Raw genomic sequence first — 18,474 nt, 5'->3', positions numbered from 1 at the left:
GGAAGGGACACACGACCCGATACTGTAGAGCACCAGCCCAACCAACTAATCCGACTCCTGGAGCGGGTGCCAACCAAGCCTGCTATGGATGTGGGGAAGTTGGACACTTCAAAAGAAACTGCCCAAGGCGACAACGGGTGGTAATACAGGAAGAGTGATGGCGATGGGCCAGGAGGAAGCGGTCGCTGATCCTACCATTGTTACGGGTACGTTCCTCCTTGACAACTCTTATGCATGCATTCTCTTCGATTCTGGTGCGGAGAGGAGTTTTGTTAGTCATGCATTCAAACATCTAATCAAATGTAAATCCCAACCATTAACCGAAAAATTCACCGTCGAGATGGCTAACGGAAAGAAAGAGAGCACGAACGACATATTCATAGGCTGTACTCTTACCCTAGGCAATCATTCTTTTCCCATCGATCTTATGTCTGTATCTATTAAGAGTTTCAATGTCATTATCGGTATGGATTGGCTGAGCCCCAATCGTACTGATATCATTTGCTTCGAGAAAGCCATCCGTCTCAACCTTCCCTCTGGTGAAGCTATCATGGTTTATGGTGATAAACCCAGTTCGAACCTTCGCATCATTTCATGCATCAAAGCCCAGAAATATCTGCGGAAGGAATGCCATGCATTTCTAGCTCATGTCGTTGAGGAGACGCAAAAGGCTAAAGACCTCGAGAGCATCCCCGAAGTCTGCAACTTTCCTGATGTCTTCCCCGAAGATCTCCCAGGAATTCCTCCCGAGCGTCAAGTCGAGTTTCGTATCGACTTAACCCCGGAGCTACTCCTGTAGCTAAGTCTCCTTATCGTTTGGCGCCAGCAGAAATGCAAGAGTTATCCAGCCAACTCAATGAGCTGATCAGCAAAGGATTCATACGGTCGAGTTCCTCACCCTGGGGAGCTCCGATCTTATTCGTGAAAAAGAAAGATGGATCCTTTCGGATGTGCATTGATTACCGATAACTGAACAAGCTGACCGTCAAGAACCGTTATCCCTTACCCAGAATCGACGATCTCTTCGACCAACTTCAGGGAGCCAGTTATTTTTCAAAGATAGATCTAAGATCAGGGTACCATCAGTTGCGAGTTCACGAGAATGATGTGCCCAAGACAACATTTCGAACTCGCTATGGGCACCAGGAGTTTGTAATAATGCCCTTTGGTCTGACCAACGCACCGACAGTATTCATGGATCTGATGAATCGGGTGTGCCGCCCTTTCCTGGACAAGTTCGTAATCGTGTTCATCGACGATATACTTGTCTATTCGCGGAGTGAGAGCGACCATAAACAACACTTGAGGAAAGTGCTCGAAACATTGAGGGCGGAGAAGCTATATGCAAAATTTTCAAAGTGTGAGTTCTGGATCAGGAAGGTAACTTTCCTTGGTCACGTGGTTAGCGAGGAAGGCATACACGTGGACCCTTCCAAAATCAAAGCGATTGAAAATTGGTCTGCAGCAAAGACACCCACAGAAATCCGGCAATTCTTGGGTCTCGCGGGCTATTATCGCAGGTTTATCCAGAACTTCTCCAGAATCGCCAAGCCTTTAACTACCCTGACACAGAAAGGTGTAACCTTTAGTTGGGGAGTTAAGCAAGACACTGCATTTCAAAAATTGAAGCAGACCCTATGTAGCGCACCTATCTTGTCCCTGCCCGAGGGAACGGAAGACTTCGTTGTCTACTGTGACGCGTCCAATCAGGGCCTAGGCTGTGTGCTTATGCAACGAGGAAAGGTTATCGCCTATGCCTCGAGGCAGTTGAAAACACACGAGGTCAATTACACAACTCACGATTTAGAGTTGGGAGCAGTGGTCTTTGCGCTGAAGATCTGGAGGCACTATCTCTACGGAACCAAGTGCACCATTTTCACCGACCATAAAAGCTTGCAACATATCCTTGATCAGAAAGGAGTTAAACATGAGACAACAGCGATGGGTAGAGCTACTCAGTGACTACGAGTGCGAAATACGCTACCATCCCGGCAAGGCCAATGTGGTAGCGGATGCTCTCAGCCGAAAGGAGTACTCAGGGCGTAAGGTGAAGGCACTAACAATGACCATCCATTCCCATTTGTCCGCGAAAATCAGAGAGGCTCAGTTGGAAGCCTTGAAACAAGAGAACATGGCAGAGGAAGCACTGCGGGGAATGGACAAGAACTTAGAGGTCAAGAGAGACGGAGGTTACTATTTCATGAACCGGATCTGGACCCCAAAGTACGGCGGGTACAGGGAGGTTGTCATGAATGAAGCTCACAAGTCTAGATACCCCGTTCACCCAGGTTCAGATAAGATGTATCTGGATCTCAAACAACTCTACTGGTGGCCAAACATGAAGGCAGAAATTGCAGCCTTCGTGGGCAAGTGCTTGACTTGCGCCAAGGTAAAGGTGGAGTATCAAAAGCCCTCAGGTCTACTTCAGCAGCCAGAGGTACCTGAGTGGAAGTGGGAAAGGATAAGAATGGATTTTATCACCAAGTTACCCAGATCTCTGAGTGGGCACGACGCCATCTGGGTAATTGTCGATCGGTTGACGAAGTCCGCCCATTTCCTGCCAATCAAAGAAAACTTCAAGATGGAGAGACTCACGTGGATCTACATTTGAGAAATAGTTCGCCTCCATGGGGTACCTGTATCCATTATCTCCGAACGAGATAGCAAGTTTACCTCGAGATTTTGGAAATCACTACAGAAGGCTCTTGTAACTCAGTTGGATATGAGCACGGCTTATCATCCACACACAGATGGACAGAGTGAGAGAACAATTCAGACATTGGAAGATATGTTGAGAGCCTGTGTCATCGACTTCAGCACGTCATGGGACACTCATCTTCCTTTGGTTGAATTTTCCTACAACAACAGCTACCATACCAGCATCAAGGATGCGCCGTTTGAAGCCCTCTATGGCCGCAAGTACAGATCCCCTCTGTGCTGGGATGAAGTGGGTGACACACAGCTAGCCAAGGGTCAAGTCCCCGACAGCACTCTCATAGGTCCTGAAATCATCCGAGAGACAACTGAAAAGATCGTACAAATCCGAGAGCGACTGAAGGCCTCACAAGATAGACAAAAGAGCTATGCCGATAAGAGGCGAAAGCCCTTTGGAATTCCAGGTTGGTGACCGTGTCCTTCTGAAGGTCTCACCCTGGAAAGGCATGATACGTTTCGGAAAACGTGGAAAGCTAAACCCAAGGTACATAGGACCATTCGAGATCCTTGCTAGGATCGGTCCCGTAGCATACAGACTCCAGTTACCACGAGAACTCAGCAACATCCATCCCGTCTTCCACGTGTCGAACCTAAAGAAGTGTCTGTCCGATGAGACACTTGTGATTCCCCTCGACGAGATTGAGCTAGACGAAAGTCTACGTTTCGTGGAAGAACCTGTCGAAATCATGGACCTGGAGGTCAAGCGCATGAAGCAGAGCCGCATCCCGATAGTGAAGGTTCGCTGGAACGCCAAGCGGGGACCTGAATTCACTTGGGAGCGCGAGGATTCAATGAAGCAGAAGTACCCTCACCTCTTTCCTAGTCCATGATTTGTATTCTATTCTTGAATTTCGGGACGAAATTCCCTCTAACGGGGGGGATGATGTGACAACCCGGAACTTCTATCTTGTACATTTAGTCAATTCAATCAATGTTAAACTTGTTTTGTTGACTTCTTGTGCTGCTTAAGGGTTCATTTAAGTGTTCTAAGATTGAGTATGACCAAGGTTGAGTTTAGGAATGAGTCAACAAGTCGTATAGTGTCAAAACCGGGCCATACACACCCTTAGGGGGAGTGTACGGCTGTACACATGGGTGTGCGGCCGCACACTCACCTCTTGGCCGCACACTCACTTTTAGGCAGCATACTTACCCTTATATAAAGGGTATCCCCCTTTCCTCTCATTCCTTTAACACCTTGGCAGCACACCACACCATTTCTCTCAAGCTTCTTCAACCACAAACCCTCCAAAGCTTCAAAAACGTGAGTAATTCATCCTCTAGCTTGCAAACCATGAAAGACCACTCTATCTAAGCCTTAAGTGTGTAATATTCGTCATGTTCTTCATGTTTGGAAGTGAGTGCGGCCGCACACCCCCTTAAGGTGGCCGCACACTCTTAAAATACCCTCCAAAGTGAGAGATTGACTTCCATATTCGAGATAGACATGAACCTAGCCTTGTTGCACCTTGGAATTGACATTTTGGACATCATCTTGTAGGGTGTACGACCGCACACACCTCTGTACGGCCGCACACACCCTTGTGCGGTAGCACACTCCTTGTGTGCGGCAGCACACTCTAGTGTGCGACCACACACTCATCCTAGGGCCGCAAACCCACTTCTAGGACCCTTAACTTGCACTACAATTGAGTATAGACCTAGAACACTTCATGGATGTAACTATGGACCTTGAAACACCTCAAAGACACTTTCTAACATGAGTGTACGGCCGCACACCCCTTGATCCGCACACCCATGGCCGCACACACCTTTAAGGTAGCCATACACCTCCCTCATGCAATCCTTTAAGGTCCTAACACTTAGTGCAAGTAGTACCAAGTCCCTAGAGTGGTTCTCCATCACATCTAGTGGTAAAATACCTTCATTTGACTCCTTTATGTGTCATTACGTGTTAACTAGGATCAAATCGTGTTCAAGACTTCACTTGAACATCCAGCCTTCCGTATCGATCCTTCAATCAAACCACTAACCCGAGGTGAGTTCATACCCCTATATTTTCCGTGTTTTTAATGTTTTTAGGGGGGAATACAAGCCAAACTGAAAGTATTTTATTAAGTTTTAAACTTATTAATACAGTTCAATGATTTCCACGTTCAATAAAATATTTCGATATTTTACCCCTTTTGTATTAAGTTGAGCATAAGGGAAGCTTTTATTTTGGAAATCTAACTTCATGATTTCAGAAAGGTTTTTACAAAACATTTTTCCATATCAACTCTAATAAACTATAATGGGTATAGTTTGGGATAACCCTCTAGGCAGTTTTTATCAAATCAGATTTCATGAATGAATATATATAAACTATGACAGATTTAGTTTATGTTATATATTTTCTTAGGAGTATAAAATACAATTATTTTATTGTTTTATACTGTTTCTAGCGCGTAAATTAGATTATACAGAATTGTGAGGCTCTACTTCAATACTGTATCCTTAGGTGTACAGGGATAAATCATTTTAGTATAACCAGAGTCTCCTGGAGGGAGAGCGTGAGATTTGTGAATAGATTTATTCGGGACTGACAATCCCACACCTGAACTGCTAGCTACAGTTAGTCAGGCATGCCTGGGGTGAACAAATGTCATTTAGCTTAACGCCTGAAGAACGTTGTAAAGGTCTCTTGGTCATATCAAGTATGGTTATACGACTCGCAAATAAGTATAAACTAACTTTGGTTTACGGACTCTATTCTTCATTAGTTTTATTTTGAGTAATAAAACTACTTTTATATATGCTGATAGTAATCAGAGATTTCTAAACTGGCATCTCTACCTCTAGGACGGATAACCTGTTTATAGGGAAAATATAGGATTTTCCTAGGATAACACTGGCATTTCTAAAACTGATGGTTTATTTTCTACTAATGAATGTTCGTATTCATTCCATGACTCCTTGGATTGTGCGTACTTGGTGCGAACCGGGAAGTCATGGAAGGAACGGGTTTCAAACCTGCTTTTCATAAGAAAATATGGGATTTTCTTGAGGATCACTTTTCAAAAGAATCAAAAGAACATTTTCCACCAAAAACTAAATGCTTATGAACTCACCAGATTTTTGCTGATATTCTTTCAAAACTGCTTGTATTCTCAGGGAATCAGTAGATAGGTACCTTCCGAGCATTGTGAAGAAGTCGGAGCGAATAAGATTATGTCTTTATATTTTCCTTATACTTTTGATGTATTTAAACAAACTTCAAGTTGATGTAAACATATATAAAATTTTCATGTATGCAATGTTTGGGTTGTGTTTACTATGATTGCTATTATACATTGGTTCTGATGCTAAACATGACGTCCTCCACCCCGGAACGATTCCGTCATCACGGTTTCGGGGTGTGACAACATGTTCCCGATCTTCACCGTTACCACCTTGGGGACTCTTCAACAACATCCATTGACACCATACTCGTGGAACATCAACGGCTAAGATCCTTTGTTCAAAAACATAAAACTAACACAAGATCGATTATCACAACATCAACATATCTTTTATTTATGTAAAAAAAGATCTAGTTGGTTTTCAGGTACTTACAACTGAAACCTCACCTACAAAACCACTCACACTCAAAGAAAAAACAAAGACTCAAGACTCAAAACCATTATAACTCGAGGAAATTAAAGAACAAGAACAACTAAGAAAACCCTAGAGCGAGATGGAACACACGAGAGCAAATAATGAGAATAAACGTTTGATACAAAAATGAGTTATGCTCAAAATACTCCTACAACCACAAATTTATACTTTGTGTTATCTTTCCGGTTCAAGTCTGGTTTAACCCGAACCAAATCCGTGAATAGATCCACATTCCATTCCATATAAGAATATAGAAAGCGAGCCACAACCTCTGAAGAAACAAACAATGACAAAACAAACCCTTCATTAAAAGTTACTCACAAATAAACTTTAATAATAAATGTAATGTAATTATTTTTAACATCCTTACTCAAAGACAACCTTCCACAGGCCCAGCAAAGAGTTACCAACTTAGCAAACTCTCACAGGCTTGACAAAGAGTTTTGAGTCTATGGTCTATTTGCGACTCCGTGACTACCACTAATAGTCCGTTCGGTCCCAGGACACAACCAAACTTAGCAAACGATTCTATAGACCATTCAAAATCACCGAACGAGTCGGCAATGTTGCTTACCGACTCCAACTTCCACCGGAATCGCGAGTACATCCGGTCTTCCATGTTTCGTTACTCCGCCAAGCCCATGGCAACCCAACTACCATACCGTTACCAGTTACCAACAATGAAGACGACGAAGTACCAATTCCCGCTCACATCCTCAATCACCGGCATCACAACAACCAGCTGCAAGTTTTGGTTTCCTGGAAAAATAAGGGACTAGAAGATGCCACGTGGGAACCTTATGAAGCATTTCGAGACCGATTTCCAGAGGTCTGACATCAATCAGATTATCCCATCAGGCTCGAGACTAGCTGTTTGCAAGGGGGAGGGGCAAGTAATTAGCATCACGTTTCCTTTGTTTCTGCATCCATGAGATCCATGATCTCCTAGACTTTATCCTTTAGCTGCATATTTAATTCAGTTGTTATTTCCTTTTAAAGCATAGAAAATACAGAGAAAATTGTCCCAACTTGTGTTCTTCTTCCTTACCCTCAAAGTAAGCTGTATCATGGACTCACTCTTCTCCCAAAGAGCAGAAGGATTGCTTTAGCAAGTAAGGTTTAAGCAATTATTTGCTTTATTTTGTGATTCGATATCAGTTCTAAGAATTTGAGATATTGTGAACTCCTTTTTCCTTGTTAGACTGTGATATTAGACCGGTATGATTCATTCCCAAAAACCCTAATTTCACTGCCTGTGTTTGCGCCTAATATGTTGGACGATATGCATCAGGTCAGGTACCTTCAACTATGACAGTAAATACAGAGGAGCTACTGTAAAACCATTGTCTGTTCTTAAAGAAGATAAAGTGTTTTCAAAAGATGGATTTTTAATCAATCATTCAAAAACTTTAGTGGGATCAGGCGCTGACGCATACGAAAAAGGCAAGACTGCTCTGCAAACTTGGAGGTTTGTTTATATCTTTACTATCTTCCAAATGAATTTGAAAATGAAGAGAATCTGATTGTGATTTTGTTAAGATACACAGAATTGATGGTTCTATTTTGGGAAATTTTAGGCATTTTGGATTGAGTTGGGCATTTGTTGATCCAAAGACACCAATTGAAAATGGGGTGAAGTTTTGTGCTTGTGTGAAGGAGTTCTTTCCATGGCTCAGGATGCCATTGCAGGTTGTTTATGTTAATGAAACAAGAAACCCTAAATTGGTTGTTTCTTCTTTTGGTTTTGGTGGAGGCACTCTCAGGGGACACTTACTGGTGTGTGTGTACTTTCTTTCCTCTTTTTGTATGTGTAATGTTTTCATTTGATATGATGAGATAATTCTGAACTTATCCTATCAAAAACCCTATATTTGTTTGTGTAAATCCATAAAAACCTTTTTAGAAGCATTTTTCTAAACTCTATATCAAGTTTCTCATTGAAATTTTGTTTAAAGCAGTCTGGTGAAGAGAGATTTTCAGTTGAGATGGATGAAGAGAAACAAGTTTGGTATTAAATACTTTCCTTCTCAAAACCAGCACATCCTCTCTCTATTATTGGGTACCCGTATGTATTTCTTAGACAAAAGTATTTTGCTCAACAATCTAGTGATGCAGTCAGAAAATTTGTATCCTCAAAGTAAACTCTACAACATTCTGCTATTATGAATTCACAATCTTTCATCCATGTTTCTGTTCTCTTTTATGTTTAAAAGAAATGAATAGAATCCCGAATTGTATGTTCACAATCTGTGGTTGACTTGTGCTTTTGAGTGGGTTTAAACAGCCTATTCAGAACTCATGAAGTGAAAACAGATACAACATGAATACCCAATCCCATGGAGAAAAGGGATCAAAAGTAAGAAGGTAAATACCGTATGAAAAGCATAAATAGATAAAGTACAAAAGGGATAATCACATAAATGACCACCATATGTTCTAACAAATTAATCACCTTTTGTCACACAGCGCAAAATGACCACCAATTTCGCAATTGATCAATCGTACATTACAATATTATTTATGAAGGGTATCAACCACATAAAACCTTTAAAAATAATAAAAAACAATTTGTAGTAAAATTGCGAAAATTTTATTTTTGCCAATTTTTAATAAGTATTTTTGCATCCTTTTGTTAGTAAAAATAATTTTGAAATTATCAATTGTGAAATTGGTTGTCATTTGTGTTATTAGTAAAAAAAATGGTCAATTTGTTAAATGTCACTTATTTTTGTGATTCTCTCTCAAACTAGAACATACATTAAGGTGCTGTTTGTTTTTTCGAAGCGAAAATTCATGAAGTCTGCTGACCACCTCTGCAATCCTCTGTAGCAGAAGAGGTGGAACAAACGAATGCAGCCCATAATAAGAAGCATGTTTGTTTTTTAACATCTGCAGACTGCTGCAGTAAACTGAAATTTAAATAAACTAATTTTATAAACTTAAAATAGTTCTCAACACCGAAATTTTAATAATTCTAGTCTTAAAACATTGAAAGAGTACTAAAAAGAACATGTAAAAAAACAAAAATATAAAACTTTTTTTAAAAAAAAACTTACAAAAATATAAAAGAAACTAACAACTTTATTCTAGAAAAAAACTAATTTTAAAAAAACATAAAAAAGAAAATAATAAAAAAATTAAGAAAGTATTGCAAACGATGTCTACAAAGTTCGTAAAAAATTACACCCGTTAAAAAAGATTAAACTGAAAATAAAAATATTATTAACAGAAACAGTAAAAAAAATTCAAAAATTCAAAGTTTTTTTTTTTTAAATCAAGTTAAAAAAATTTGTGGAAACTATAATAAGAAATTGTATCAAATTCGTAAATAAAAGTTTAAAAAAAATAAGTTATACTAAAATTCTAAAAAACACTTCAAAAAATTGAAAGCTGAAGAGGTTTGAAGAGTCAAGCCAAGTGCTGCGCCACGCAGCGCACGCGCAGAGGTTTTGCAGTCTGAAGTCTTCCAAAAAAACAAACTGCTGCGAGAGGAAAAGTGTTGCGCGTGTGCTGCGCCCCGCAGCAGAAAGTGGTTTGAAGAGGTTTTTCTAAAAAAACAAACAACACCTAAGTACCCTGATTATAAGCCTTCACACCCTCCTGAAACCAAGTCCCCGGAAAGAAGTAAAAACAGATACAAATACGAAAAGGGTGACAACTTCGATTTGCTGAAGTTTATTCATGAACGATATAAATAGAGTAGAAGATACGACACACGATACAAATTAATGATCTTTTCATCTCCTTAGTTAAGATTCTAAAGATCAAGCCTTTCTCAAACTGCTAAAATTGATTGGAGTCACAAAATTCGGATCTTCACCAAAAACCAACACTCGAGCCGCCAGTTTGGAGGCTGCCTCAGATGGATGAAACGCATCCCAAAACAAGTGATCATCCCTTTTTGGGCAAAGATACTCTCCTTCCTTGCAGTCATTTATTCCTGCTAATGGTTGATTCCCACAACATGGTGTTTTAACATCTTTAAACCCTGTGAAAACGTGTCACTTTAGAAGCCGAATGTATGCATTTGCAAGTGAATAAAAAACTTATGGTTTCCATTTACCAGTTGGGGGGTTTTCAATGACACTCATAGTCATATTGTATGAGTTCCCAAGTGAGTACTTGAATCCTTCAAGTGTAGAGCTCAAGTTTTTCAAAAGGGATTCTAATGTTGTGTAGAACGCACTAGCCACATCGTTAAGTTCCTTTGCACAATCACCACCAGAAAATGCACGAGAAATCGGACAACATCCAAGTGGTGGAACACCCATTATTCCAAACTTTCTTGCTCCTAGGTTATATAAGTTCTGCCAATTTAAAAAATTAAAACAATATAATATGAGTAGAAAGTTGAAAATCAAAATTTAGAGATGGTAGTGACAAATGTTAGCGAACCTTTAGATGAATAGCGTAGATGTCTGTAATGTTGGCAATGAAGACCTCGGGAGTTGTAGGATGGGAGAATACGTAGTTCACGATGTCATTGCTTCCAACACAAATGATGTACATTGAACCATGAATTAGAAGTTGACCTTTTGACTTGCCTAGTAATGTGGTTATGTTTCCTTGAACGGTTGCAAATTGCTGAATTTGCTCTTCTAACGATACCACATTCCCCTGTGCCAGTATCATACTTTGTTATTCATAATGCATGACATGACATGACATAACATAACATGAGCCGACAAAACAAGACGATCTTGAACTGTATTTGACATGCATTGGACTTAACCGAGATTTGTGAAAATAAGACAAAAATTACAATATTTTAAGAACCCTCAAATAGTATTCCAATTTTATAGAGAAGACACTTACCACAACTTGTTTCCTAACTCCTTTAACAAGGGCAGCACCTCCGGAAGCAAAGTTCACCCCATGAAGTAAGTCTCCCGTAAGGTTGGAACTGTGTGCAAGGAGTGCAAGAAATGGCGGCGGACTTTCTTTGTAGCCACCTAAAAGTGCGACTGCACATACACGTAAATAATTATCTTAAACTTGTTTATTCATCGCATGGGGGTAAATTGTGGAGCACCAAAAATATTTTTTGGCGTTCTAGGTTTTGAACCCTAGGAATTTGCTCCCAACACATATGTAATATCCCAAACGCACGTACCAAGATATTATCCATTTTAAGAAACACAACACTGGGACACCTAGACTTCCTATGGGGTCATCCATTAAGGTTTTGTACTGTATATGAAAATGAATAACTTACCGACAGTATCGGCAGGGTTTAAGCCATTACTGAACCTTCCGGTTGCTATTGAATGTGGATAATCGACCCCGTAATATGGGTGATTGACTTGTGCGGTGCAGTTTTTGAGATAGTTGTTTGTGCCAACATCTACTATTGAATCCCCAAAGATGAATACGGGTCCCACTGTTTCACTCGCTGCATCCTTTGTGGCTATTGTTGTCACGCTAAAAAGGAGTAGGCATATTTTGAGCAGCATGGGTTTTTGAATGGTTAATGGCGTGGCCATATTTATTTGGTTAGTTTGTGAATGAAGAGGGCAAGTACTTGTAGAAGATGGAGCCTTCTGGATCTAGAATGTACAAGAGGAAAAGGTTAAAAGATTATTGGCAATGAAGATTAAATACAATATTGTTTATATCAATTACCATGATCATTATCCTAGTTTATAACCAAAAATATACCATGAACTGTTTCTAGTTTTTTGGTGTGTTTGAATTGAGCTATTTGTGTGTGTTTTACATGGTTAAAAGCAAAAAACTGATGCTAACATGTACATTACATATATTTGGTAAGTTATGTAATTTAAGATGGACTAACATCGAGCTAATTTGCCAGCTGAATTTGAAGATTTTGGAATAATGTATACTTTTTTATTACAAGATATAATAGAAATTATCACGAAATGATGGTGTTTTCGTCTACAAACAATGTTTTGAAACATATATTGCAAGTAATCAAGGAAAAAAAAGTTCGTCCACAATCAATGTTTAGAAACAAAAATATATGAATTTAATCACATTTCTATAGCAGGATGGAAAATGTAATCTACATCTACCATCTCCTTTCCTCCAGTACACATTTAACGAATCTACAGCCAAAATAACCATATGATCTTGACATTTAACAAATTGACTACCAATTTTGCAATTGATTAGTTAATTGCCAAATTGTTTTATGAATGGTATCTGCCACAAAAACTTTCAAAATAATAATTCATATTTTTTCGCAATTTTTTATTTTTATTTTTTTGTAGCTTTTTTTCGGTAAAAAACAACTAGTGTAATACCCGTTCGGTGAACGGGTAGGCCGATAAATGAATCTATCATTCATTGTTTATATAATCTTACTGTGTGTATAATTGATTTTGAATTGCATGGAGCACCAATAGTTTTACATCTACATTTCAAGTCTGTTTAGTACCGAATGTCCACATCACACAGTACACGAACAATATTCACAAATGCATTCATTCAAATGTATTCAAATAAAAAAGAACGTATTCAAATCAAAAAGACATGACCCAAACTACCTGATTGGCTTTGAGGATATGCAAAACATTCATTCTTCACACAACCAAAAATGAATGAAACCTTAAGAATATACGCATATGTACTTACTATTAGGGAGGAGGGAGTCGTTCCCACTGAACCCACCGAACCCACTGTCACATCAGCTTTTCTCTTTGATTTTTCTTCATCTTTCCGAACCCACAACACACGGAAATCCTATATTTCTTGTGAAAAGTTGCCTCCAAAATTAGCAAGTGGCAAATAGTTCAGGGGTTATTTCCGTAACTTATCATTTACTATTCATAGTTTGACTATGAATAGTAATCTAATATGAAATTGAAAATGAAATTGGACGGAATGGAGGCGCAGACATTATTATATGTGTATAGTAATATGCAATATGAATTTGAAGATTGTAGGCGCAGCAATTTTGTCTTGGACGGCATTTTTGTTTTCTTCTTTCATTTGTATTCTCCTCTTTGGCTATAAATAGCCAGAGAGATTTAACCCACGAAAAACCCAAACAATCAAAATATATATATATATAGTAAAACATTACATATATATATATATATATATATATATATATATATATATATATATATATATATATATATATATATATATATATATATACAGATACACCACCACATATATTTTAGCTCTCTCACTCTATTTGTAATCTCTTTCATAATCCCTGTAAACACTGCAAATTATAGTGAATTGTTTCTCGGCTTCCTCCGCCCGTGGTTTTTTCCCGATTTGGGTTTCCACGTAAATTCGTGTGTCTCTATTCTATTTATTTTATTCGTATTTCGTTGTGATTATTACGCTTTGATAATTTTTGATCCCATTCCGCATTGAGCTAATATTATTTAAGTCTATTCGGATCCTTCGTATTTCACAACAATTGGTATCAGAGCATCCGGGTTGTAATATTAGCTCATTGGGATCATTTTATCAAGTAATTAATCATGTCTTCGGTAAAATACGATATTCCACTACTGGATCGTAACACACGATTTCCGTTGTGGCAAGTAAAGATGAGAGACATTCTCATTCAGATGGATTTACACAAGGTGCTTTTGGGTTTCAATAAGATGCCCGATACATGGACCGAAGAAGAAAAGGAGATGAAAGATCTGAAGGCTTTATCCCAGATTCGTTTGCACTTGTCAAACGATGTTTTGCAAGATGTTCTAAAAGAAACGTCAGCGGCTTCTTTATGGCTAAAGTTGGAGCAACTGTTGATGACCAAGAGCTTACCAAACAAGTTGCATTTGAAGCAACGGTTGTTCAATCTCAAGATGATTGAAGGAGGCTCTTTAACTGAACATATATCCACATTTAAAGAGTTAGTAAATAACTTAGAGAATATGGATGTTCAATATGAAGATGAAGACTTGGCTTTATTCTTACTGTCGTCGTTGCCAGAATCCTATAGCCATTTTCGTGATACTATTATCTATAGTCGTGACACTTTAGTTTTAGATGAAGTCTATACAGCTTTGGATTCCAAAGAGAAGATGAAGCATATTACTGGTGGTGGTTCAAGTGATGCTAAAGCCGAAGGTTTGAATGCCAGAGGAAGAACAACAGAGAGAAGTAGAACTTCTCAATCTTCCAACAGAACCAGATCCAAATCAAAAGGCAAACGAAAGTTTTGCAACTATTGTCACAAGAAGGGACATGTGCTTGAAGAATGCTTCAAGTTGAAGAATAAAGAAAAAGAGAAGACGGCAGCAAATGGTAAACAAGCTAGCACTTCGGGTGAAGCCGATGTAGCTGAGGTGGAAGGTATTGGAGAACTTTTGACAGTTTATTCAGATAAACTGGATTCCACTGGTGATTGGATACTCGACTCTGGTTGTACTTTTCATATGTGTCACAACAAAAGTTGGTTTTACACATTTGAAAAGGTTAACCAGGGCTATGTGTTGATGGGTAACAATACTACATGTCCAGTTCTTGGACATGGTTCAGTCAGGATCCGTATGTTTGACGGAGTTATTCGAACCATGGGGGATGTTAGATATGTTCCTGACCTCAGAAGAAACTTGTTATCTCTCAGTTCCTTTGACAAAAGGGGATACGAGTTTGCTGGTAAAGGTGGAGTTCTCAGGGTATTCAAAGACGGCTCCGACAAACTGAGAGCCAAACGAAAAACCTCAGATCTTTACTTTCTTGACGGGCAAACAATTTCGAGTGATGCTGCTGTTGTTTCAAAGTCTCTTTCTGATCCAGATCAGTCCCGTCTTTGGCACCTTCGACTCGGCCATATGAGTTTTCAAGGCATGTCAGAATTGAGTCGAAGAGGTTTACTTGGTCAACAAAAGATTGTTGATTTGGATTTCTGTGAAGACTGTGTATATGGCAAGGCAAAACGAGTGAGGTTTGCAAGTGGCATCCATACAACGAAAGGACCACTTGATTATGTTCACTCGGATTTGTGGGGACCGGCTCGAGTTGCTTCAAAAGGTGGAGCTATTTATATGCTCACTATTATTGATGATTTCTCCAGGAAGGTGTGGTCTTTCTTCTTAAAACATAAAGGAGACGTTTTCTATACCTTCAAAAATTGGAAAGTTCAGGTTGAAAAGCAATCAGGTCTGGTGGTAAAGTATCTTCGTACGGATAATGGACTTGAGTTTTGCTCAGAAGAGTTTAATGTCTATTGTCAAAAGGAAGGCATTACTCGACATCGCACAGTAGTCCATTCACCTCAACAAAATGGTGTAGCTGAAAGGATGAATCGCACCATTATGGAGAAGGTCCGGTGTATGCTTTCTAATTCCAAATTGCCAAAGTCTTTTTGGGCGGAGGCTGCTTCGACTGCTTGCTATGTTATCAACCGATCACCGTCACGAGCAATCGAGAAGAAAACTCCGTTTGAGTTATGGTCCGGTAAACCTGCCAATTATTCATATTTAAAACCATTCGGATGTCCAGCGTATGCACGAGTTGACAATGGGAAGCTAGAACCAAGAGCAATCAAATGCGTTTTTCTTGGGTACAATCAAGGTGTAAAGGGTTACAAGTTATGGAGCTTTGATTTGAAGAAAATTATCATCTCAAGAGATGTTACTTTTGATGAGTCTGCTATGATTCAACCAGTTGCTGACTCTTCTAAAAGAACAGATGCATCAGATGTATCATCCGAAGCAAATAAAGAGTATGCTCAAATGGAGGTGGAGCTTCCTACTTCACCTACCACTAATCAGAGTACAAATCAGCATCAAGATTCTTCTTCGTCGGATGAGCATGTTGTTGGTGAAGATTCAACACCTTCACAACCACAAGCTACTACTCCAAGCATTGCAAGAGATAGACCGAGAAGACAGATTATTCCTCCGAAGAGGTATGCTGAATCTGATTTGGTTGCCTATGCTTTTATTGTTGCTGATAATATTGAGTACACAACGGAGCCTGCGAATTATGACAAGGCTATCAAATCTGAAGACTCAAATGATTGGATGCTCGCTATGCAAAATGAGATGGAATCCTTGCAGCGAAACAGTACTTGGAATTTAGTTCCTATTCCGAAAAGGAAGAGACCAGTTAAATGCAAGTGGGTCTATAAGCTCAAGGAACCTGTCAACCCAAATGATAAACCAAGATACAAAGCTCGGTTAGTAGCTAAAGGCTACAGTCAGATTCCTGGTATTGATTACACTGACATTTATTCCCCAGTTGTCAAACATACTTCCATTCGTGTATTGTTGGGGTTGGTTGCTTCTAACGATTTTGAGTTAGAACAACTTGATGTCACTACAGCTTTCCTAAATGGTGAGCTTGAGGAAGAGATTTTTATGCAACAACCTGAAGGTTTTGTAGTTCCTGGAAAGGAGAACTACGTATGCAAGTTGAACAAATCTCTTTATGGCCTCAAGCAGTCTCCTAGACAATGGTACAAGAGGTTCGATTCTTTCATGACCAGTCACAAATTCAGCAGGTGCACCTATGAAAGCTGCGTTTATTTCAAGAAAGGTGACAATGGTTCAAAGATCTACTTACTCTTGTACGTGGATGACATGTTGATTGCAGCAAAAGATATGAAGGAGATTCAGAAGTTAAAAGACCAGTTGAAAGCTGAATTTGAAATGAAGGACTTAGGAGCTGCCAAAAAGATTTTAGGTATGGAAATTATTCGTGACAGGAAGTCTAGGATCTTGCATCTTTCTCAGAAAAGTTATATTGAGAAAGTCCTGAGACGCTTCAATATGCACGAAGCAAAGTCTGTCAACACACCTTTTGCAGCTCATTTCAAGCTATCATCCGCTTTGAGTCCTACTAATGAGACTGATATGGCTTACATGGCACGTGTTCCATACTCTAGTGCTGTTGGATCTTTAATGTATGCTATGATCTGCACACGCCCTGATTTGGTTTATGCTGTTAGCATGGTTAGTAGATACATGGCGAACCCGGGGAAAGAACACTGGAAAGCAGTACAATGGATTTTTCGTTATTTACGAGGTACGTCTTCCATGTGTTTACGTTTTGGCAAATCTAACACTGGGGTGTTGGGATATGTTGATTCAGATTATGGAAAAGATTTGGATAAATGAAGATCAATTACAGGGTATGTGTTTACACTAAATGGTTGTGCTGTTAGTTGGAAAGCCCAGTTACAGTCTACAGTTGCCCTGTCTTCTACCGAGGCAAAGTACATGGCGATTACAGAAGCAGTTAAGGAAGATATCTGGTTGAAGGGGTTATTCGGAGAACTCGATGATAGAATAAAGGTGACCACAGTTTTCTGTGACAACCAGAGTGCTATCTTCTTGAGTAAAGATCAAATGTTTCATGACCGAACAAAGCATATTGATATTCGTTATCATTTTGTGCGAAATATCATTGAAGTAGGTGATTGTGTTGTGGACAAGATTCATACAGATTATAATCCCACTGATATGTTCACTAAAAGTCTTCCTATAGCCAAGTTCAAATTATGTTTGGACATGGTGGGTGTTTCTGATCGCAGTTGAGCCTGAAGGCTCGTGGTGGAGGAAGTATTATTTATTTTTTCGGAAACAATTTTTCTCTATACAAAATTGCAGTTTTTTATGGAAGTTTTAGAGTTTGATGAGCTAAAGGTTTTGACTAATCGTAAAGCATGACTTGCTTAATTTTGATGTCAAGGTGGAGATTGTGGAAAAGTTGCCTCCAAAATTAGCAAGTGGCAAATAGTTCAGGGGTTATTTCCGTAACTTATCATTTACTATTCATAGTTTGACTATGAATAGTAATCTAATATGAAATTGAAAATGAAATTGGACGGAATGGAGGCGCAGACATTATTATATGTGTATAGTAATATGCAATATGAATTTGAAGATTGTAGGCGCAGCAATTTTGTCTTGGACGGCATTTTTGTTTTCTTCTTTCATTTGTATTCTCCTCTTTGGCTATAAATAGCCAGAGAGATTTAACCCACGAAAAACCCAAACAATCAAAATATATATATATATAGTAAAACATTACATATATATATATATATATATATATATATATATATATATATATATATATATATATATATATATATATATATATATATATATATATATATATATATATATACAGATACACCACCACATATATTTTAGCTCTCTCACTCTATTTGTAATCTCTTTCATAATCCCTGTAAACACTGCAAATTATAGTGAATTGTTT

General features: G+C 38.8%; 1 protein-coding gene and 1 pseudogene across 2 annotated transcripts; one reads left to right on the top strand and one right to left on the bottom strand.

Moving 5' to 3' along the window:
• The first annotated feature begins 2,131 nt into the window (after positions 1-2,131).
• Positions 2,132-8,497, top strand: LOC145158186 (UPF0548 protein At2g17695-like; annotated as a pseudogene). Its single transcript, XR_013737243.1, has 5 exons — positions 2,132-2,189; positions 7,373-7,424; positions 7,604-7,780; positions 7,890-8,088; positions 8,271-8,497. The product of XR_013737243.1 is annotated as a UPF0548 protein At2g17695-like (transcript).
• A 1,579-nt stretch (positions 8,498-10,076) lies between these two features.
• Positions 10,077-11,795, bottom strand: LOC145158185 (GDSL esterase/lipase At5g33370-like). The gene is made up of 5 exons (XM_079077118.1): positions 11,528-11,795; positions 11,128-11,276; positions 10,708-10,929; positions 10,376-10,619; positions 10,077-10,300 (listed from the first exon to the last, which is right to left on the bottom strand). The coding sequence occupies exons 1-5, from the start codon at positions 11,793-11,795 to the stop codon at positions 10,077-10,079; spliced, it is 1,107 nt and encodes a 368-aa protein (XP_078933244.1).
• Positions 11,796-18,474: the final 6,679 nt, after the last annotated feature.

The sequence above is a fragment of the Lactuca virosa genome, chromosome 2 (genome assembly GCF_052849685.1).
Source record: "Lactuca virosa cultivar CGN04683 chromosome 2, Lactuca_virosa_CGN04683_v6, whole genome shotgun sequence".
Lineage (NCBI taxonomy): Eukaryota > Viridiplantae > Streptophyta > Magnoliopsida > Asterales > Asteraceae > Lactuca > Lactuca virosa.
The sequence above is the reverse complement of the archived record's forward strand: the minus strand, read 5'-3'. Positions and strand labels throughout refer to the sequence as shown.

Excerpts from the sequence above, each read along its gene's own strand:
- LOC145158185 (XM_079077118.1), bottom strand. The coding sequence starts at position 11,795 with ATGGCCACGCCATTAACCATTCAAAAACCCATGCTGCTCAAAATATGC. Across the intron at positions 11,277-11,527 it reads AAACCCTGCCGATACTGTCG|TCGCACTTTTAGGTGGCTAC; the intron begins GTAAGTTATTCA and ends GTGTATGTGCAG. Across the intron at positions 10,620-10,707 it reads TCTACGCTATTCATCTAAAG|AACTTATATAACCTAGGAGC; the intron begins GTTCGCTAACAT and ends TTAAATTGGCAG.